At 41.9% G+C, this 24,224-nt stretch overlaps 1 protein-coding gene across 1 annotated transcript in view; it reads right to left on the bottom strand.

The window, feature by feature from the left end:
* The window catches only part of Spire1 (spire type actin nucleation factor 1), a 126,813-nt gene that overhangs the window by 54,389 nt on the left and 48,200 nt on the right, over positions 1 to 24,224 (bottom strand). Inside the window, 2 exon segments of the mRNA XM_032885769.1 lie at positions 4,354 to 4,479; positions 10,817 to 11,050. Coding sequence (XP_032741660.1) covers positions 4,354 to 4,479; positions 10,817 to 11,050 — 360 coding nt within the window.

Raw genomic sequence — 24,224 nt, 5'->3', positions numbered from 1 at the left:
ACACCTCCCTAGAAACAAGTGCTGCATCCTGTGGACCTTTCAGCATAATTCCAAGGTCCTTCATTGCTCCTCATTTTAGGGCTAACAGAAACAAACCTTCATGTTCTGGTTTCTTACCTTGAGTCCCATTTTCATTTTATAGATTGGTTGATTGATTGATTGATTGATTGATTGTGTGTGTGTGTGTGTGTGTGTGTGTGTGTGTGTGCGTGTGTACATGTGTATACATGTGTGTACATATGTGTGCTGAGGCCAGGGTCTGAAGCTGGATGTCTTCCTCTTCTACCTTATTTTTTGAGACAGGGTTTCTTACTGGCCCTAGAACTTGCTGTTTCAGACAGACGGGGATCTGCCTGTCTCTGCAACCCCATGCTAGGATTACAGACATATGCTGCTATGCCTGGCTGTTACTTGGTCACCAGGGATCTGAATATCAGGTTCTTACGCACTTTACCAACTGAGCCTTCCCACCAGTCCCCTTTTCTAGTTCTAAAAATTATAAAGCTTCTGGGTCATGGTGATGAACGGCCAGCCTGGTCTACAGGACAGCCAGGACTACATAGAGAAACATCATCTTCTAAAAACATAAACAAACAAACAAACAAACAAACAAAGCTAACCCTAATCTTTCTGTCACCACTACTTTACTGAGGTTTAGAAGCACTTTTCCTATCTACACAGAGATGGAAGGCAAAGGGCAGCGGGAATTTTACCAGGATCAAAGTGGGAAGGTCAAGCTACCCAGGCAATAAGACAGGTCTCCAAGGGATGAACACTGTCTAAACTGAGGTTTTCCGTGCAGAGGCTTTGCATTTCTCTTCTGCAAGTATGCAGCTGTCCTACAGTAAGAACTAAAACCAAAACCAATAACAACAAAAAAACCTAACAGAAATCAAGTAGTACTCCACACCAGTGCCTTGGCCAGCAGAGGAAGGGGAGGGAGGCTGTGTGAGCAGTGGTGCCGGGTGTCCATGTGCATGTGTAATTCCTGCTGCTGCTTTCTGCTTCCTCCTTACTCAGCTCCTGACACATTAAGGCAGATGCTGTTCAAAATGTCATGTTAGTTTACAAACAAACAAACACACAAACACACAAACACACAGACTGCATCACTGACAGATGTCCAGCCAAGGGAACATTACCCACCTGGAATATCATCTCAGCTTTCAATTCTGCAATTGCTCTGACAATGTAAGACAAGATTACCGATCTCAAAAATGCCCAAGGGGAAAGAAAACTTTGTCCTTTTAAATATATTTATCTGTTGTTTCTGTGGTGCTGAGGACCCACAGAACTATACCCCCTTCTTAATTTTAATTTTGAGATAAGGTCTTGCTAAAAATTGCCTAGGCTAACCTTGAACTCACTCTATAGCACAAATAGGCCTTGAATTTGCAGTCTTCCTGCCTCAGTTTCCCAACCTAAAGTCCATTATTTAACTATTACTGTGGGTTTTTTTTTTTTTTTACTGTTGTTTTGTTTTGTTTTTCAGGAAATAAACATCTTCTTTAAGGGAGTTATCTACCACTAGATTGTAAAAGAAAGCATTTATTTTTAGTGTCAAACTAGTGTCCATATTGGGTGGTATAGTTAACTCACCAATTTAAAAGTTAAATCTGTAGTTTCTATGAAGATCTGCAGCAATCTAAAATGTAATCAGCACATTTATATCTATAACACTGAATTGCTTATTTGTAAAGACCTGTCTTGATTTAAAATGTAACATAAGGGGCTGGAGAGATGGCTCAGCAGTTAAGAGCACTGACTGCTCTTCCAGAGGTCCTGAGTTTAATTCCCAGCAACCACATGGTGGCTCATAACCATCTGTAATGGGATCTGATGCCCTCTTCTGGTGTGTCTGAAGACAACGACAGTGTACTCATATAAATATAATAAATAAATCTTAAAAAAAAAGTAACATAAGTTGAAATAGGGTAACAATCTCAAAAATTTTACAAGGCATGTACTTGAAAGTCAGACTTACACAATATAAAAATGTCTAAGAGTTTGGATGTACACTTAAAATGCCTCTATGTGCATATTTTGCCTATAAGCTAAAACTGACACAGAACTGAGGAATGCTTGTTTAATGAGTACAGCATTATAAAGTCCTATTACTCTATCTGTTTGTATAGGCTTCATGACTCTTTGGACCTTTGCAAGCCTAACCTTCCCTTTTCTGATTGAGACAAGAGAAGCTCTCTGCTTGAAGGGAGGTTGGGGAGCAACAAAGGTTGAGAATGAGATGAAGAAGGAACCAAAAGATGAGCCTGGGAGCTGAGGTGCTGTGACTTCACGTCTTTCCACCGCTGTATCAGCTTTCCAGGGTGGTCAGGGAGGGGTGAGGTAGGAGTATCCCTATTATCTAAGACTGGGACCTTGGAATCCAAGTCCCCCCACTCAGCCTACTCAGTGCGGTTCCGAGGACATGGCTGCATCCAGTATAAGAAGCCTTCCTAGAAGCTTTGGAAACTATGGATAAAAGGAAGACGCTTGGGAAGGGAATGCTAGCTTCCCTCCTGAGAGGGAAGGATCTGTTAGTTCACAAAGACTTCTCTGCTACAGTCAAGAGAATCTGAGACCCAGAGACAGGAACGGGCCGTCTGGTCAGAAAGCAGTCCATTTTCTCAGCTGTATTTGGAGGGCTCTCTCTTGCCATGATCACTTCTGAAATCACCCACACACACCCTTTCCTTTCTCCTCCCATTGGCCTAACTACTCCTGGAAACTAGAGGAACCTCAGGCTGCCTTAAAGACACTAAGCCCTCTGAGCCCTGTGAAGGGTTGGGCCAGGAGGGCTGTGATCTGGCTTATTTATTTTCCAGCAGGACCTGAGGAGGACATGAAGACAAGACTGGTGGGGCAGTACGGCTGCTATCCAGGAAAGAAATGCTGGAGATCTGAGATGCTAGGCCACAGCAAGAGCAGGAGAAAGACAAGACAGCCAGGGACAAGGAACGACACTATGAAAGAAAGAGAAAACACCATGGAACTAGACACAGAGGTTGACATCAGGCAGTGATGGAGAGAGAGAAAGAAAAGGTGGGGCAGAGGTGTCTAACACAGGCTCTTTCTTAAGCAATCACATGAATAATGAGTGGTAGACTATCATTCAGCAACAGTAAAGGAACTTTTAAAAATTAGTATTTAGACAGGCATGGAAAGGAGGCAGAGGCAGGAGGGTCTCAGTGATCTCAAGGTTAGCCTAGTCTACATGAGCAAGTTCCAGGCCAGCTAGAGCTAACAGAGACTAACAACAACAAATTTAGTAATTATTACAAAGCAATGGATTTCATTATGACATTTTAGAACAAGACACTAGGGTCTTGTACCATTTGGCTGGCCTAGTGTTAGCAATGTAGGCCAGGCTGGCCTAGTATTAGCAATGTAGGCCAGGCTGGCTCTGAACCTGCAATGGCTTTCTTGTCCTGGCTGTCCGGTGCTGGAATTACAGCCACTATGCTTAACTTCTGCTTATTTTCATGTCTTTCTTCCCTTTCCCTTCTAAATTCTATATATGAAAGGAAATGTATGATTCTTGCCTCTATGATTCTGAATTATTTTACCATATATATAATAAGCTCCTTATTGCATCTTTTCCCCTACAAATAACATAATTTATTTCTTCCTTTTTCAATGTGTGTACAGGCCCACATGTGGAGGTCAGAGGACCACTTAGCCATCACTTCCAGGAATGATGTTCATCTCTTTTGAGAAAGCAAAGCTTAATCAAGAGTAAAAAGAAGTTTTTCAAATTAGTAGAGTACAGTGCTAAAAATGCTCACCGCTCTTTAATTCAACAATGTCTGCTGAGAATGTTAGTGCTGGACGATTTCAAAACTCCTTTAATTTACTGTACAAGACTGAAAAAAAAATGCTCTAGGAAGGGTTAGGTCAGGACAACCTTAAAAAAATACTCTTTCCTACTCTCCGATACTCTAGTGAGGAGAGGCTTGAGATGTTCACCTGCAAGCTTCCTTTTGCACTGAGTACTGCCTGTTTCTGTATCTAAACAGGCACTCGATCTTCAATAACTCAGTCCACCCCTTTCTGCACTCTTCTGGCAAGTTTCCTCTGAGTCTAGTTTATCAACATGTATGTAAGCACTGCTGCGAGCAGTACCCGACGGGAGCAGAGGTGAGCTTAGCAGTCACTCACCGCCTGTAGTCCTAAATAGAGAGGCTGAGGGAAGGGGATCACGAGTTGGTGAGAGAGAGGCCAGCCTTGGCATATAACAAGACCTTGTCTTTAAAAGAAGAAAACAACAAAGCTCAAACTAAAACGCACAGAATGGACAATACTGAAAACAGGCTACCTATTCCAAAGTCCACAGACATATGTGTTTGTACCTACCTCCTTCGCACTCTTAATTTTGGTCAGAAACGTATGCAGTTCCATGGTTTCTGCAAACAGTGCCCGACATACTGCCTGATAATGATTCGGTGCCTCCGACTCAGTGGGGAGATGAGCAGCACATATCTGTAGAAGAAAGAAAAATGGAATTTGGCATTTTAGGTGCCATTAAAACAGACACACCTGGTCTACCTATACCTTTTCTTTTAGATGTCCTGTCATCTGAGATTCAGTATACTACAGGACCACAGGTACATCCCACACAAACATGTGGAAAAAATGGTTTAGTAAAAGATACCCAACAGCAAAGGTAAGCTGACTAGAATCAGCTCCTATTTGAAAATGAGTGATTCCATCTTTTACCTGTCGGAGTGGCTAAGATCAAAAACTCAATTGAGCACATGTTGGCAGGGTTGTGAAACAATGGGAACACTTCTCCATTGCTTGTGGGAGTGCAAAGTTGTACAACCACTTTGGAAATCAATTTGGAGGTTTCTCTGAAAATTGGGAATACTTGTACCTCAAGTCCCAGCTATTCCACTCTTGGGCGTATCCCCAAAGGATGCTCCTCCATCCCACAAAGACACGTGCTCAGCTATGTTCATAGCAGCTTTATCTGTAAAAGCCAGGAACTGGACACAACCCAAATGTTCCTCAACTGAAGAATGGATAAAGAAAATGTAGTGTATCTACACAGTGGAATACTATTCCGCTATTAAAAACAAAGCCATCATGAAATTTGCAGGCAAATGGGTAGAACTAGAAAAGATCATCTTGAGTGAGGTAACCCAGATCTAGAAAGACACCCATGGTATACTCACTTCTAAGTGGACATTAGCATAAAATACAGGATAATCATCCTATAATCCACAGACCCAAAGACACTAAGTAACAAGAAGGGCTCAAGGGAAGATGATTGAACCTCACTCAGAAGGGGAAATCAAATAGATGTAAGAGGTGGATGGATGGGGGGAACTGGGGGTGAGGAGGGGACCAGGGATGAGGACCAGGTATGGGGGGCTGGGAAAGAGAATGGAAATTGGGGACATCTCTAGGCTAAGCCAAGGACCTGGGATGGGAGAGGCTCACAGGAGTCCGTAGGGGTGACCCTAACTGAGACTCCTAGCAGCTGGGGACATGGAGACTGAAGCAGCTACCTTTTGTAGCCAGACAGGACTTTTAGTGGAGGGAGGAGGACACCAACCCACTCACAAAATCTTGAACCCAAAGTCTGTCTGGTCTACAAGATGCACAGGGATAAAGATGGACCCGAGATTGAGGGAATGACTAAACAATGACTGCCCAACTAAAGTCTCACCATAATGGAGAGAGCCAACCCCTGACACTATTAACAATACTCTGCTATGCTTGCAGACAGGAGCCTAGAATAACTGTCTCCTGAGAGGCCTCATCCAGTAGCTGATGGAAACAGATGCAGAGACCCAGGGCCAAACATCAGGCAGAGCTTAGGCAGTCCTGTGGAAGAGTGGGAGACTGGATTGAGTGAGCCAGAGGGGTCAAGGACATCACAAGAAGGCCTATAGAGTTAACTAACCTGGGCTCACGGAGGCTCACAGAGACTGAACCACCAACCAAAGAGCATAAAGGGACCCAGGCCCCCCCCACATCTGTAGCAGATGTGTAGCTTGTTCTTCACGTGGACAGGGGGCTGTCTCTGACTCTGTTGCCTGCCTTTGAATCCCCTTCCCCTAGCTGGATGCTTATCAAGCCCCAGTGGGAGAGGATAGGCTTAGTCATACTTCAACTTGACTTCCCTTTCTCTGAGAAGGGGAGGTGGTAATAGAGGAGGGTGTGGAATTGGGGGAAAAGGAGAGAGGGGCTCTGTAATTGGGATGTAAAGTGAATAAACAAAAAAAGAAAAAAGACAATAATACATATAATAAAGACTGAGTTCCAGTTTGGAAAAAAGAAAAAGAAAATGAGAGGACATGTGTCAAAGTTCTACCTGAGATGGAAAAGTGGGGGGAGGGGATTTGCTAAATAATGACAATAACTCAGGTATTTTAGCAGTATCATAATTTGTTTTGGCTGTCAACTTGACAGAAATGTAACCTGGAAAAAGGTAACCTCAATTGAAGTCTTACTTGCCTTGAACAGACTGGTCTGTGTCCATGTTTTAACTGTGGCCATTTTCCTTTTTTTTTTTTTTTTTTTTTTTTTCGGAGCTGGGGACCGACCCCAGGGCCTCGAGCTTGCTAGGCAAGCGCTCTACCACTGAGCTAAATCCCCACCATTTAATTTTCTTAATTGCTGATTGCCTAGACATATTCCACACCGGCACTGCAATCCCTAGGCAAGTGGGTCTGGGTTGTATAAGAAAACTAGCTAAGCCAGAGGGAGCAAGCCAGTAAGCAGCATTCCTCCATGGCTTCTGCCTCAAGTTCCTACCCTGACTTCCCTCAACAACAGACTGTAAGACCCTCTCCTCTCCAAGTTGCATTTGGTCATGGTATTTACCACAGCAACAAAAAGCAAAGAGCCAGCTACCACTTACCATGCCACATGCGGTGTTTGGCATGTCACATATACTACACGATCATGCATTCTCCAATGTAGTCCCGAATCCTTCCCATGTGTGTTTTGTTTTGTTCTGTTCTGTTTTGTTACCACAAGCAGAATCTAAACATACTTTACTAGGCTCTGAAGCCCACATTCATTCACTTGTGAGGCCTGGGTGGGGAAGTGGCAATGGAGGGTGGCGAGGAAGGCAGAGCTGGTGGTGTACTCAGGTACTGCCTGTGTCCTCATGTCCCAAGATGACTGACTGTGAGTTAAGAATGCAGCATAGCATGATGAAAGGTGATTTGTTCCTTTATTTCACTGCAAAGATATCCTCTTAAGATTCCAAAGAATTATGTTATGTTTCTATAATATAACTATTATGCATACATGTTCGGTAGGCACATTTTAAAGTTCTTCACTAGCAGTAACTTCTCTTAATAAATTAGTCACTAATATACTTGTCGAAAAATAAGTTATATTTTAACAATTTCTAAGAAAGAATAAAAGAGAGCTGGGAAGGTCAGTGCATGCCTATAATCAATCCTACCAGTTGGTAGGCAGAGACAGGAAAGTCAGGAATCCATGGTTATCCTCCACTATGTAGAAGGTTCAAGGCCAGCCTGGGCTCATAAAATACTGTTTTATTTTAAGAGTCAAACGAAGGTGGAGTTGCACACACCAAAGGTCCCAGCACTCCAGAGGCAGAGGCAGGAGGGACTCTGAGTTTGAGGCCAGCCTGGTCTACATAGTCAGTCAGACAAAGCTACATAATGAGACCCTGTCTCAAAACAAACAAAAAAAGAATATCAAGGGAAAAAAATTATGAAAAGTCAAAAAAATAAAAGGTGGTCAGTAGTAGCTCTATTGCTTTTCATGTTTCTTTTCTGTGTTCCTATTTTTGCTGTGACAAAGTACTGAGAAAAACAAAGGGTTAACTCTGAGGCCCGGCTTCACAGGTTTCAGTCCATGCTCACTCAGCTCTGCTGGTGAGAGACTGAACAGCATGCGGTAAGATGTGGTAGAGTACTGTGGCTGTATCATGGTGGACGGGTGGAAAGAGAGAGGGCCAGCGGAGGAGAGTACCCTTCAAAGGCACCCCACAAAGGCCTACTTCCTCCAACAAGGTCAACCCAACTATGATCTCATCAGAGCAAGAAAGCACTGATGAAGTCATCATAGCACCTTTGTGATTCAATCCCCTCTAAATAGCACCACAGGTGGAGACCAGGCTTTAACAAGAGCCTTCGTGGGGTTATGTCATATCCAAATTTAACAGTTTCCCATTCAAACTCAAAATGATTTCCTTAATTAAGACTTTTATTTCCTGGAGATGGGGATCAAACCCAGTGCTCTACTCCTGAACTAAACCCCCAACTCTAGAATGTATTTTGCAGGGCAGTAATTCAGTGTCAAATTGCATAAGCTGTTCATCAAGAGCGAACCAGCAAAAATCACATTTATGAAGACTATTATCAACCTGAGTCCTCTGGAAGATGAGCAAGCTTCACTGCTCAGCCTTCTCCAGCCTCTTTATTGAAGAGGAACACATGTCTAACTTTGTGTGTACACTCGTGTGGCTCTAGAATCAGCAGCAGAGAGCCCAGGTGGAGTCAAAAATCTAATTACATGTATTTTATACTTAACCTGTGTGTATATGCTTTCTTTCCAGCATAATCGAGGCATGAATAAAATATGAAGTGTTTGTATGTTATATACTCAGAGAGCTTTAACACTAAATGAAAATAAATGTATAAGATCCTAGAATCCTTATCAGTTGTATTATTGTAACTTAGTTTCATGTTTCTACATCTAATGATCACAAAGAAATCAGAGTTTGGTGAGATGGCTCAGCGGGTACAGGTGATCCTGGAACTCACGCAAAGGTGAAAAGAGATAATTACCTTTACAAAGTAGTCCTCTGTCCGTCTGTCTGTCTGTCTGTCTGTCTCTCTCTCTCTCTCACACACACACGCTCATGCACATGCACATGCACTAAGGCACCCGAGTACTCTCACACACACTAATTAAAAGTTTAAAAAGAGAAAGAACAGTCATATTTCCTCATTAGTTAATTCTTTGTCTTCTCTTTCAACAAAGCCAAGCAGTCATTGCTAACTGATCCCACTGAACCACAGACTCTTGTCTGTCTCTATTGTCATAAACAATGGGTTTTATGGTATTTGTTTCAAATTTTCAAAACTTGTTAAACATCTTAGCAATTTCCCATCATTCAGTTGAAAAGAGCAGTCACAATATTTACAAAAACGAGACATGTATAGGCAAGGTTGAGTAACACTGGAAACCAAAAGCGGACAGTGAAGCTATGATATTCTCAAACAAAGGTGCTAAGACTAGAACTGATGAGGTACGGCTCTCCTCCAGACTACAAAATATGTCTTAAGTACACTTTTACTAATTTACTTTTTCATAGGCATAGTGGCTCAAATTTAAAAAATAGGTAAAATGAATTCATTCTAATTGTTAGGCGCCTAAGAACCTTTTTAAAAAGTAAGTCATTATATACTGCTGCTGAGTGAGAATTCGAAGGCTTCCATTCACCGGCTAACCCTGCACAGTGGGAGCCGCCCATGAGTCCTGGTGCGGGGCTGACTTCAGACCACGGTCCCTGTGCTCTTCCCTCCTCTGCAGCCTCCCCAAGCCTGTGGCCACTGTCAGAATGTAAATTTTGCTTCTCATGTAATATCTTCTGTTCTTTACATTTTCCATCACTGTTTATTAGTGGTTTTCACAGAATTAGGTCAGTTTTGGTCTGCCAGCCTCCAACTGTGTTTATAGTCTTCTTTATTTTATTTTGACTACTCTGCAGTAACTGTATGCATTAATGGGGTAGGTATAACTTTCACACAGGCACATGCCCACAATGACCAGTCAACGTGCCTAACCCTACTAACCTCCAGTTTATGTTCGGATCAGTTTTGTTTTCCTTTCACATGAGGGAAAACAAAATTTCTTTTTCTATGGCTTATGTCACTTAGGACACTAGCCTTTCATGTCTATTTTAAATATAGTCCTTAACATCTAGAATATCTAAAATGAATAACATTTGTGAAAAGTTAATGTAGGTAGCATACAACAGCTTGTAATTCCAGTTTCAAGGCATTTGTCACCTTCTGCTGGCCACGCACATGCTCGCGCTCTCTCTCTCTCTCTCTCTCTCTCTCTCTCTCTCTCCCTCCCTCCCTCCCTCCCTCCCTCCCTCCCTCCCTCAAAAAATTTTTGGAGGAAAGGGAGGAGGTGAGGAAGAAGAGGATATCTTGGATAATCCCTTTGGAGTCCTGACGGTTGTTTCTCCTGAGAAACAGGGATGCACCCAGGTACACAGCACAAAGCACAACTGAAAAACACTGTTTTCATGGTGTTTCTCTATATTCTGAAGGGATATACATTTAAAAAACAAAAAACCTAAAAAAAAAACAAAAACAAAAAAAAACAACCAAAGAAAAAACTAGTAAAGATTCTATCTATATAACTCAGAACAGAGTATCACAAGGCTAATTTGTCAAATCCTTCATAGCTTTTATCTCTATACATTTACCCTTCGTGTAGGCAGCAAAATTGACAAAGAAAACTTCAGTCTTATCATTGTGCACAGATCCTCTGGGAAGGCCAGAGTAAAAATCCACAGAACAGTGAACTGTGACCGGTGCAGAGCTGTGACCGGCGCAGCTCAGACTTCAGTACAGAGCCACTTGCAGGTGCCATCTACCCCACAGACAGGAAATGCAGCAGCCAGCTGACAGCGTCATGTGCAGCCAGACTGAGGTGACACCAAGATAACCTAGATGTGGTCAAGAGCTGTGACCCAGCGAAGGCCAAAGCCAGGCTGTACAAAGCCTGGAAACTACTCTCAAATGCTGGGTCACACCAGCCACTCTTAACCTGAGATGACAACTCCCAGGGAGACAAACACTCAGTCTACCTTCATGACATCTTGATAGGACCGAATGGCCGCGCTGCTTCTCCTCTCTCCGTCTTCCTCGTCTGGGCCCTCATCTGCTGCCCCGTACCCTTCATCGTTGCTTCCATCCGCCTCCGCGGTATTGGCCATTTGGTCGATGAGCTGCTCGAGAGGAGGGCTCAGCTCCCTCTCCTCATTCTCCTTCAAGCCATAGTCCAGTGCTTTATAAATAATAATTCCCAGGGATTCGATAACCTAGGAGCATTAAAAGCAAGGAGGTAAATGGAAGTGACTGCAGAGTCTAGGATATAAAATGATCATTATTTCACACATAACTAATACTTGAGAAATTTAAAAAATTTATATAAACATATGTATTAAACTTGAGACAGCCATTTTACTGTGATTTTGTTATAACCTATCCACAAGCACTTTTCATATTTTCTTAGATTTATACTGGAAGCTAAGATCAGTTTTTCCTAAGCATATGAAAAAGTAGCCAAGCTGACTTGCTATATTGCACAACAAAACAAAACAAAAACAAAAATCAAACCAAAACAAACTTTATGCCAGTGTTTATAAACTTCATAGGTACCCCAAAGTATCTGAAAATTCAATTCTAAGACCAAATAACAAACCGTTTCATACCAGAATACAGACTGTTCATTGCAATCCACTCATTGAGAAAACATCACTCTCAAATGATATAAACTAATGGTAGATTTTTTTTCCTTTAAATCCAAAACTTACAATGAAGGACACAGATGATCCTCCCTAAAACCCACCTCCATCAGCAATACCTCCTGGCAGTGTGAACCTGACTTGTGCACAGGGGTCCATCAGGTTACACCGCAGCCTGACAAGTGCTGCAGACGTGGTTAGTACAGCAGGATTCACATTACTTCTTAGCACTGCCTTTTCCACCCGCTCAGTTACTTTACTGTATAACACTATGCTTTTTATCTTACATATTTTCCCTTTAAAAAAACAATAGTCAATGACACCAAAGGTTTATGAGTAAAAATTGACCTTTATCACTAGTCATCTGGCACAAGAAAGAGTATTTTTAAGTCATTTTTCTATAAAATAAGTACTAGTAATATTTCCATTCGTGAGTTCTTGAAGACGCTAAACATGATAATGTATGAAAGCAGGATAGTACCTGAGTTACAAGAGGTTCTAATAACTGTTGTCTGTCTTTCCTTCCTTCCCTACACTGACTTGTTTCTGATGTTTATCCAGTTACCAACCTTGAAATTGCACGAGGAAACTTCAGTTCCTTTATTCTACTTTTAGTCAATGCTGTGATTTTAAAAACAACTTAAACAGTATTATTTTTAACTGAAGAGTTTTAAGGTAAGTTAAACACAATAGCATCAGTGTCATCATTTACAAATCCTGTAAAAGCATTGAAATATTCACTTAACAAACTCTACAAAATCTAAAAATTATGGTATCAGAGGGAATACTACAAGCATTTAAAAAGAATAATACTTAAAGTTCTTAACCTCTCATTTTGAAACAATGATACTATTTTTTAAAAAAGTATTTCTGGGAAAGATGGCAGATTAGACGCTGTCTCTGTATGACCTGATGAGGGAGAAGAGTTAAGATAAGACAGAAAAGATTACTCCACAGAGCGAGAAGCTAAGCAGCAGAAGTGCACAATAGGAGGATTGAGACAGCAGGACATGTGGAGAAACAAGATAACAGTGTGGTGAAAGGAGCATGGAGAGGAGATCTGGGAGCCCTCTGTGCTTAAGGAGCTTTGGGAGCAGTTGCCATTTAGTGCAGGGCCTGTCCATGCTCACCAATTGCTTGTCTGGAAGGCATGGCACCCAACACAGGACTCAGAGCCACAGGAGCCAGAAGACGACGGAAGGGTTCTAGAAGAGCCAGCAGTCAGTAGTGACAGGAGCTGGCTTCAGGGGCATGGAACACGCTGGCCTAGGGCTGAGTCTTGTTCCACCATCCTCCCAAGTGACTCAACTAAAGGAAAGCCGTGTGCTAACCACATCCAAGGCAAGGGACAACCTGGGAGCACAAGCACCAGAAGAAAGCCAAGCTGAGGGAAGAGACTCCACAAGGACAAAACACAGCTTCAGCAGAGACAGCAGAAGCCACGAAGACCCAGAGGCTAAAGCAGTCCACACACCGTCCCATTGCCTTGGACATTAGAACTCGTGTATCCACTGAAGTGTGGAGTTGGCAAGCCATAGGGGAGCAGAAGCTGGTAGATGGGAGCAAGAGACTAAAGGAGTCATCCTGGTTCTGAATGAGGAAACTACTAACTAGAGCTGACACAAGTTCTTCTTAGCAGGAAGGACATTCTGACCCAGGTTGCTTGGCAAACACCAAGTTGGATAAATGCAAAACCAAACAAGCAAAGAAACAAACAAGAATTGAATTTAGAGATGTATTTTCAAATCACAGAAAAATCAAAGATAGAGAAATCATTCTTGAAAAAAGCTAGTGGGGGAACAGGCATCTAATAAGTAAGCTAAGGATTTGAGCGTCATCAGACTCAAAACTGTGAAGGAGAATCCAGGGAAGGTGCTGTGTCTACAGACTGACTGGCCAGAATCACAATACTGTGGGAAGAAGATTGACGTGTTAGACAGTTACCTTGTCTTGGGCTAACATTTGCCCCTGGATAGCCCATCTTGTCCACACCTCTGTGTATGTACTAACATTGTATGAATAATAGATAAAAACTTTTGGGAATCCATTAACCTAGCAAACCCACTGGCTTCCACCAACCCAAAAGCTAAGAATATTATCAGATAGCTTTTGAGGCCTGTAGAAAAGATTCCCTCATTTTGCTGTGCCTGCCTCTGTGAGGTACACACCATTGTTTTATAAAACTATAAAACTCCATGAAATTTCGCCTGGCTCCTGTGCCACGGTCATTCAAACTAGCTCCAGAATAAACTATCTTTTATTTTCTTTCCGGTGAACACTGCGTTGTTTGCTTTTGTTTTGTTTTGTTTGTTTTTATATCAACAGAAAGCATTCAACCAGTAAGAGATTGAAGCAGAATATTCTGTGTCTAGAGGAAAAAACAAAAATCACCAACCTAGACTTTGTACTCTACAAGGTTATCCTTATTTAATATCCTAGGTACATGACTAGCCTGGGAAGTGGGGAATACTTCTTTAGGAAGAGAGAAAAAAAGTCAGAAACTCAGATCTCTATGAAAAGAAAACCACTGAAGAAAATAAATTAGGGTGAAGTAAAAACATCTAACTATTAACAGATGACATTTTAAAATAATAACAGCACACTATGTGTGCTTATATATGTATCTCCTGTGTTGTATGTGTATACATGTGTACGTGCGAGTATATGCACATATGTATGTATGCATGGAATGTAAGCTAGAACTAATACAATACGACAAATAACAAGAGGAAGAGCTGGGATTCTTTTGGTAGGAGAGGTGATCTGCATGGCCTACAAAGCGATGGATAGTGTTACCAGAAGCTGTGCTTGACTTAGTTGTAAATGTTCACTGCAGACATTAGGGCAGCCACTAAAGAAAACAAGAAGAGTTCAGCACATACAAATAGCTGGTGTGCTAAGAAAAGTGAGAGGAAAAATTTTATTAAATGCTCCTTTAAAAATCACAAAAGGTAGAAAGACCACTGAGTGCAAAAGAGAGGAGCAAAGAATAGAGGTTAAGAGACTAGAACACAAGTGTGGTAGACACCGATGCAACTTTGTCAGCAATGATTCTGAACATCAGGAGTCTATATGCTTCAAATACGAGTCTAAAAGTGAACTAAAAACCAGTATGTTGTCTAGAAGAAACCACTTAAACGAATGGAGACAAATGAACCAGACCTTGTGAATCTCTGTGGCCCATTCTTAAGTCTCCAACAAAATGAAGTTCCTTAAAAGCAAAACTTCCTCTATAATTCATCTTCATGTGTTCAAATTGTTGCATAAGCAACAGGGAACTAGAGAACACGTCCTAAGATATAACTTTCTTTCCACTCGTGTGTGCATGGTTTCTGCTTAGATATGGCACTACAGTCGTAGGGAGGATTACCTGTCACTCCAACCTGTTTTTCTAACTGACCACCTGGTAGTCCAACCTGATTGGCTCGGAAACATTCAGGAGGATCTCCTAGCCCAAAAGTAAACAGCATCTGGTCCATTTAAACATTCCAGAACTGTTCATCTTAAGCCTGAGTCACGACTTAGCCTGAGTCACAGGTAGCTCTAAATGCAAGCCGGCCTCTTACAGATGCAGGCATAACCCAGCTGGACATAATTAGATTGGCACGTATACTGGGTGGCTCTTCCCTCAGATGGGAATGAGCGGACCTCAGGAGTATGTAACTCTTCAGACTTCAAAGCAAGAGGTGATCGCCAGAAAAACTACTGAAAATTTAAGTAAGGATATTTAGACACATTATGGACATAGCAGCTCCCACATACAATTACTTAAAACTAAGTTTAGGAGAACACCGCCCAAATCATGTGGAAATGTTAAAAAAGCATTAAGGAGCTGGAGAGATGGCTCAGTGGGTAAGAGCATACACACTGCCTTTAAGAGGACCTGAGCTTGGTTTCCAGCATCCACATTGATGGCTCACAACCACTTGAACCTGCAACTCCATGGAGCCTTGATACTTCTGCTTCCACGGGCATGAGCACTTATGTATACACACCCCCATCACACAATATGAAAAATAAAATAATTATTAAAAAATAAAATGAGTAAGTGTGTGGACTCCTCATCAGAGAGAACACAGATGGTAACAGGCACGTAACAAAGAAGCTATTCATTGTATGATTGTCAAAGAAACTTCAGGTGAAAATGAGAGACTACTATACCACTTTACTAGAAAGGCTGGTCCAAAAGCTGACAGTAGCATGCACTAACAAGATGTGGAACAATGGGAACTGTCCTTTTTCTTTCCCCCATTGTGAGACAGGGTTTCACTATGATGCTCTGGCTGGCTTCAAACCACCCTTCTTCCTCAGACTTGGAAGTGGATGAGACTAAAGTGCACGCCAGCTCACCAGTCGTGACCAAAGGGACTCTTATTCACTGAGGCTGGGTTAACTCCATGGTGAAGGGACTCTGGCCCAGGCTAGCAAACATGGCTGTGGCAAGACTTGTTCTTCTCCCCTATTGAAATCCAGCAATCAAAAGCCGCTTTGGCTCGACAAATTAACATGCCCAATTAAAATTAAATACCTTATCCTAAAACAGGAGTTCCTCTTATATTTATAAACCACATTTTTCTGTGGGCCACATCTGTCTCCTCTCTAACAGGGGCAGCCCTTCGTTCCACTCCTGGACAAACATCCCTGTTCACCCTTCCTTGTTCCCTTCCCCCTCTCCTTTGTCCTCTATCTCCTGTCCTCGTCTCTCATTCCCTGCCCTCTGTCCTTCTGGGGCAAATAAATCTCCTTTGTGCTGAGAACTTGGTTCTGAGGTGTCCTAGGCAGATACTTTCCCTTTCACACAATCCAGTAGTTTCTTATAAAAGTAAGCATTTTCTTACCATATGACCCAGCAACTGTATTCAAATAAGCTGAACATTTATGTGCACATAAAAAAATCAAGACATGAAATATTGATAGCAACTTTATTCATAATTGCCCAAAGAAGTAACCAAATTGTCCTTCAGTTAGCAAGTGGATGAATAGCACATCAAGCACATCAAGACACTGGACATCGCCCACAAATAAAGAGCTGAGTTAAGCCTGGGCACAGTTCAGTGAGGCCTGAGACATAGCAATCAAAAAAGGCTGTCAAGTTCAAAGAACTGTAAACAAATGCAAGCCCTTCACAATTTTACAAGATGAAGTGGCTACTTTGCTATGCATTGTTTCACTCTAACTACGTGATATTCTGAAAACGGAGACAAACAGTGGTTGCCAGGGTTCAGGGAAAAGGAGAGGTAAAGCATAAGAGTTTTTAGGGTAATGAAAGTTCCCTTATCAAGTAGTACAGCTATAGGACACAGTAATGAGAGACATGTGTCATTACATATGTGTCAGAACCTCATACATGTACAACACAAAGAGTAAACCTTAATATACTATGGACTTGCATCAATAACAATATACCAATGTACCAAAATTATGTAGGGAATTATAGGAGAAGGACTCTATGGGGACTATTCTATTTAACCATTCTTCAAAACCAACGAAAGAATAAAGTCTATTGACTTGAAGAACTATATAGAAACTGTAAATTAAAAGGCACAATGTCAAAGAACAAATTAGAAATCAGCCCAAATGGTGCTTGTGTTTGTTTGCTGTATCCTTAGCACATTCTCACTGGGAAACCAGCAGTTCAGAAAGTTAACCTACAGCATAACTTTCATTTATTTATTTACTATGAAAGAACCATGTGATGTTTTGAATGCTTTATTTAGGTTTAATGTTAAGTCCACATGGTGTTTCAGTAGAGATTCTGTATCTGTTGTCTCCAGTCAGATCCAGTAGTACAAATCCTACAAGCTACACACACCAAACAAGAGGTTGAGCTAGAGAAGGAAGACAAAAAGGGAAGGCTAGGGGAGAGAAGAGGGGAAGGAAGAATAAAGAGGCAGGAGCTTTTAAAGCCACTTCCAATTCTAAACTGTTTGAGAGGAAGTGAAGAAGCGAGAAAGAATGGCCACAGACTGTAGATCTGCTAATTAGTATCATCATGGCCCCAGCAAAACTTAGGGACAACTTATCTCATTTCTAACAGCAAAACCATCCCTACCCCAAACAACCTCAAGCTAAGGTCCAGTTAAGTTTAAGCACTGGTAAAAACAATCCAAACAATTAAAAGAGGAAAAATGATAGCATGAATGCCTCTGTAATATGATCTCACTTAGATTTACCTCTTAGACATCTCATGGCTTTCAAATGTTACTTCCATTTGTGTGCATACATACATATGTGGTGTTTGAATGCATAAGTATATATGTGTTCATGGAAAAGCACAGAGATTGTTAGGTATCTTCTTCAATCATTCTCTGCCTCATCTTTTAATTTTAAGTTTCATTACTTGTGTGTGCAAGATTGTGGTACATGCATGTCACATGGTGTACATGTGAAGGGTTAGAGCACAGCTTACAGGAGTTAGTTTTCTCCTTCCACCAGGGATTCAAGGATAGAACTCAGGTCATCAGGCTTATATGAAAGACTTTCACCTTTACTAAGCCACCTCAACAGGCTTCCATCTTATTTTTGAGATGGGATCTTTCACTGAACCTCAGCTAGAATGACTCACCCACAGGCCCTTCTGTCTCTGCTTCTCTTCCCACACTGGATGTGTTGCATTGCATCTGGGTGCTGCGATCAAAGTCGGGTTCCAATGCTTGCACACTCTGTGCAGAGAATCAGAGAGTCTCTGAGTGTCTGATTCTCAGGCTCCTAGTCTAGACCTGAGACAGCAAGGGTTTTAAACATAACTGAGAGATAACTATGGAATCATGCAATTAGAATTATCAGCCACAAAATAAAACTGCTGAAGGAATCATGTGATAAATCTCCCAGTGAAAGCACCAGTCTGGATGCCTTCTAAGACTCTGGGAATTACTGTAAAAACAGGACCAAAAACCTCTGTGCTGGAGTCTCAGCTCTCAGGGAAAGTTAGCAGATGAGGATCCAAAACTCACTGACTCTCATACAGCTTTCTGAGATGGGAAACAGCATTCATCAGTATTGAGCTAGGAATGGAGGCTGACGTCACCATGGCAGATGCTTAAGCCAACTGTCAAGATGACTGAGGCTTTAATAGGGGAGGAGGGAGGGTAAGATCAGTGGGTTAAAGAGAAGTGTATGGAAGAAGAAAGAATAGGACTTCTCAGTGTATTAAATGTAGGAGAAAGTTCAAGAGAGTCCTACTTTTTAGCTTGTGCTATAGAGACTGTGGTAGCATTTTGGTGAGTTCAGACATGTTTGGGGAAACATGAAATAGGCAGAAATAGGCAGCTATGTGGCCTAGCTAGAAGGAATTTCTTGGTATATACTTAGTCAGTGAAGTCTTATGAAACAGTATAAGGAGAAAACAGACAGGGAAGGAAGTAACTACTGAACCATCAACTAGAGGCTAGAAAGCCCAGGTCTAGACTACAAAGGAGTGACAGTCCTGGGGTAGGAATGGGGAGATGAAATAAAGACAGGTAGTCACAGAAATCAGAGGAGAAAATACTTAAAAACCACAGCCGTGTGTCCCAAATGTGGGAATAGGTAGGCAAGCACAGAACCACCCACTGCCTCAAGAGGCGGCAGCTATGGACTTCAGCAAGGACAGTCCTCATGCATGAACAGTGATATGTGTCTCCAAATGTTTGATCAGGAGGAGGAACAAAGCATACCTGCAGCTGATTTCCTTCAAAAACACTTTCCCTGAGGTAGATCTGCTCTGTTTGTATGGTTTTGTTTTTGCAGTGCTGGGAGCATTGAGCCCAGGGTTTGCAATTCAAGTGCTGGCTCAGTTGCCTTTGTTAACCGATAAGGTCTATTTGCACACGCACAGTAGTTACTCCTTGACCAACATTAGAGGACTTTCTAGGTCAGCATATCACATATTCATTCACCCGTCTTTCAAAGCCCTTTACAAAGGGGCCCCATGCTCAGCTCCCCAGGGTGTATCAGTCACCTCAAGCACTTCCCATGTTGTCCTTTTCTTTTTGACTCACAATGCCCTCTGCTAAGCTGTCCTTTTGTCTGACAAATCCCACCTCCACTTAGCCTTTAAACCTAAGTATTAGGGAAGGTGAAAAAAAAAGAATTCATATTTGCTGATATGAACAGAAGATAATATGACTACAACTATATTGTAAAATGTCTGACAGTTTCCTGTAAAAGTCAAATGTATTTACCACCCTAAGTACCAATACATTTCCAGTTATTTATTTACTGTCTTAGGGTTTCTATTACCGTGATAAAGCCACCATTATCAAAGGCAATGTGGAGAGGAAAGGGTTTATTTCACTGACACTTACACATCAGAGTCTGTCATTGAGGAAGTCAGAGTAGAACCTCAAGGCAGGACTCTGGAGGAGGAGCTAAGCAGAAGCCATGAAAGAACACTTATTGGCTTGGCTAGCTCCTCATGGCTTCCTCAGCCTGCTTTCTTAACACTATCTAGAACCACAGGCCCAGGGGTGGCACCACAGTAGGCTGGATTCTCTAATCAATCAACAATCAATTACCACACACTGGACTACAGGCAATCTGGATGAGACAATTTCTCAATTAAGACTCCTCTCCCCAGATAACGGTAGCTTGTGTTAGGTTGACAAAAACCCAACCAGGTCACTTCCAAGAGCAGTAAACATGTGTGTCTATAAAAGACTCATACAGACCAGTAACTTGGGAGACACTGGCAGAGACAGGTACATCTGTGAGTTCAAGGCCAGTCTAGTCTACACAGCAAGTTCTGGAACAGACAGGGCTACATAGAGAGATCCTGTCTACAAACAAAGACTCAGACAGCGGGGAAGATGGCTTGGCAGGTAGAGTACTTGCAAGCATGAGGACCTGAGTTTGATCCCCAGAACTCACAAAACGTTTAAAAGTAGTAGCTCACACCTGTAATTCCTGCCTGTGTTCCTATAATACGATGGAAGGCAGAAACAAGAGACTCCCCAGAAGTCCTCAGGCCAGCTAGGCCACTACAGTGGGTAAGCAACAGACAGAACCTTATCTCAAAGAGAAAGCAACAACTAACGCCCGAAGGTGTCGTCTGACCTCTACATGCACAAGTGACACACACACACACGCACACGCACATGCACACACACACACACACACACACCATATACAATGATTCTTTACATAAATGCTCATAATGGCCAAAACTGTAAAACAACCTACCTATTCAACAAGAGCTGAACAATCTAATATGACACGATTAACACCAGGCTGGTGACAATCTAGGTGAACTGCAAACATCCGTGCTTAATCAGAAAATAGCAACAGAGAAACAACCCAACAACAACAACAACAATGAAGACAGCGTTAAAGGTGCACCCTGTACAATGCCATGTGAAGGACCTTGGAGCTCGGGTAGGGCAACAGAATGCAAAGATAACTTTCTGGGGTGATGCAATGATTTGAATATCATTTATGTAAGAACGCAGGTTTGTTTACACTCATCAAACTGACCACCTAACTATCAACGTTTCATTACATTTAAATTATGCCTCAAGATTTGTTGTTTTCTGGCAGTGCCTCACCTTGATAGCCTAGGCTAGCCTGGTCCTCACTTTAACCTATGCTGGCCTTGGACTTTCTATAGTCTCCTGCCTCAGCCTCCCAAGTGCTAGGACGGCAGGTGTGAGTCACATACCCTGGCTCTCAAGATTGTTAAAAGTTGAATGAACTAATGCTACTGAGAAAAATAAATAAATAAATAAATAAATAAATAAATAAATAAATAAATAACTGAACCAGGAGCCACGAGGTAGGATTCCACCTGCTATCTGATATGTAACCTCAGACTCAATCAAAGGTCATGACATACAACTTGCACCAGCAACAATGGGTATGGGAAATAATAAAACACAGAATTAATACATGAAAAACCATAGGTATAATACTTTAGTTGTGATGAATAGAAAGGCTAAGTAAATTTTTTTTCAAGTAGGTGTTAAAAGGAATTGTACTGTAAAGGATGCCTATATTAGCAACCTAATTGTCATGGGAAACTGCCTGGCCTCCTTAAGAAATACTCAATTTTGGAACTGGCTCTTTCCTTCAGGTGGACAAAACAGGTTTTAAGGTTATTAAGAGGAGAAAAAAAAACAGAGACAATCCAATCTGAACAGTGCTGGGGGAAAGAGGCATTCTCAACCATTGAGAAGGAAAGGATCCATTACCTAGTAATAATGAAGTCTGCTTAAATAATTGAGAGACGGGGCATGGTGGCACACGCCATCATCCCAGCACTTGGGACACTGAAGCAGAGGATCACGGTTCAAGGCCATCCTTAGCTACACAGTGAGTTCAAGGCCAGACAGTGAGTTGCACCACTGTCACAAACTAGATTGAGGCTATATACGATAGAGCATCATCAAGCCCTTATAACAATGAAAGTCTGAACCACACCAAATCAGGGTTGAACCTTAAAAACATGTGTGCTGAGTAGTTCTTTTTTCCTTTTGTTGTCAACTTGATATAAGCTAGAGTCATCTGGGAAGAGGAAACCTTAATTGAAAGATTTGCCTCTGTCAGGTTGTACTGTGGCGAGCTGTGGGCCATTTCCTTGATTAATGAATTGACGTGGGCGCCCACTCCACTGTGAACAGGTGTTTAAGGAAGCGGCTGAGCAGCCCATGAGGAGCCAACCAACAAGCACGCTCTCCACGGTCTCTGCTTCAGTTCCTCCCTCCCTCCTGGGTTTTTCTGCTAAGTTCCTGTCCTGACTTCCCTCCATGATGGCCTGTAAGCTGTACGATGAAATGAACCCAAGCTGGTTTTGGTCACTGTGTTTTTAATAGAAATAGAAAACACACGGGGCTGGTGAGATGGCTCAGCGGTTAAGAGCACTGACTGCTCTTCCAGAGGCTCGCAACCATCTGTAATGGAATCTGATGCCCTCTTCTGGTGTGTCTGAAGACACTGAGAATATTACCTAAAACAAATAAATAAATCTTTTTAAAAAATGAAAGTAGAAAGCAAACATATATTATGCTAAATAAAAGAAGTCACAAAAAAAGATAGGATTCCACATCTAGGGTAAGGAAATTTATAGAGACAGAACACGTTTTTTAAGACTAGTAGGGAGAGGGTTAGTTAAGGTTTGCTGAATACAGAGTTTATGTAACGATTTTGGAAGCAGACAGTAACGACAGATGCGGATCACTATAAATGGACTGAAACAGTTAAGATGGTGTGTGTGTTTTATTACAACAAATACTAGGGTTTGAGCAGGAGAGACGGCTCGAGTGGAAAGCAGACCTTGTTCTCGTAGAGAACCTAAGTTAAATTTCCACACCCAGCAGCTCACAACTGCCTGTGACTGCAGGGCCTGACCTCCTAGTACACATGAATAAACTGTAACATTTTTAAAATATTGAGGATTGTAATTTTTATGATGTTTTAGCGCTTAGCAGCATTCAAAAGATCCAACTCTTCTTATTTACCGTGGTTCCTAAAGTTTCCGACACAAGGAAGTGTCCCAGGAACCACCTACCTCCACTTGTGGGGCAGCCTCAGCTGCCTTCAGTCATTGAGCCTCTGAAGACATCATGGCTGACTAGGACCCAGTTTGCCTGATCCTCCTGAGCCACTTTCTTCTCATGGTTTCACTCTCTCTGCTGCTTTCTGTCTGGATCACCGCCTGCATGAAAAATGCCCTTCCTGAGTGGGAATCTCAACAGGCTCTGGCAGTGCACAGCATGGAGGAACACAGTTCTCCTTGGGCTGTTTCTGCTTTCTTGAGTGAGGAAAACTGCAATTAGAGCTAAGACTGAGGAAGGAGAGTATGGAGGGCTGAAGAGAAAAACAAGGTTTGAGAGCGCTGTGTAGGAACATGGTGTCAGTGACATCCATGGTACTATAGTTCTCTTGCAAAGGCAACATTGTTTTAAAAAAGAAGTACATTAAGAAATTTCCAGTAATTGGGCATGTGAAGAAATGCCTCTGCACTAGGGAAGAAAGTGGTAGTCATTTTTAGAAGAAGGGAAGTGCCCAGGGGCCCTGCATGTCCTCAGACAGTATAGGAAGGCACAGCGGCATCAGCTACAAGTGCACATGGGGAGTGAGATGCTATGTAATTTCTATTTGCCACAGACTCATTTTACACACACACACACACACACACATATAAATACACACACATTTATATACACACATATATATACACACACACATATATACACACACATATACACACACATATATACACATACACACACATATATATACACACACATATATATATACACACACATACTCACACTCACACATACATATGTATAAACACACACATATATATATACACACACACATACATACACATACACACACACACACACACACACACACACATATTTGATGCTAAGCCACAGACCCGATGTGAGCAGTGATGCAGTAAATTCTCCTCACCAAGCACACACCTGATGATCCCTCCCTTACAAGGCACCAAGCTTGCATGAGGACTCATAATATGTAAGTCAATGAACTAAGGCCAGTTGTGTCCCCAGAGAGTTCAGCAGTTTATTTGCAATGTTACTATGAATTCTGAAGAGACTTTCATACCATGATTACAGCACACCATAGTAAGTATCAATTAAGGTTCCACACAGCACAAAATTATAACCTCCATTTTGAAAGCCAAGGCACTAAAAGGTTAAATGCTAACCATAAGTGAAAGATAAAGATGTTGAAAGTAAAAAGCCTGTTTATTAATTTTTACTTTACTCTGATTAAATATGAAGCATCCCCCAGTTTAAAATTTAGC

The sequence above is a fragment of the Rattus rattus genome, chromosome 15 (assembly GCF_011064425.1).
Source record: "Rattus rattus isolate New Zealand chromosome 15, Rrattus_CSIRO_v1, whole genome shotgun sequence".
Classification (NCBI taxonomy): domain Eukaryota; kingdom Metazoa; phylum Chordata; class Mammalia; order Rodentia; family Muridae; genus Rattus; species Rattus rattus.
Note: the sequence above shows the minus strand (reverse complement) of the source record. Positions and strands in the feature narration are given on the sequence as shown.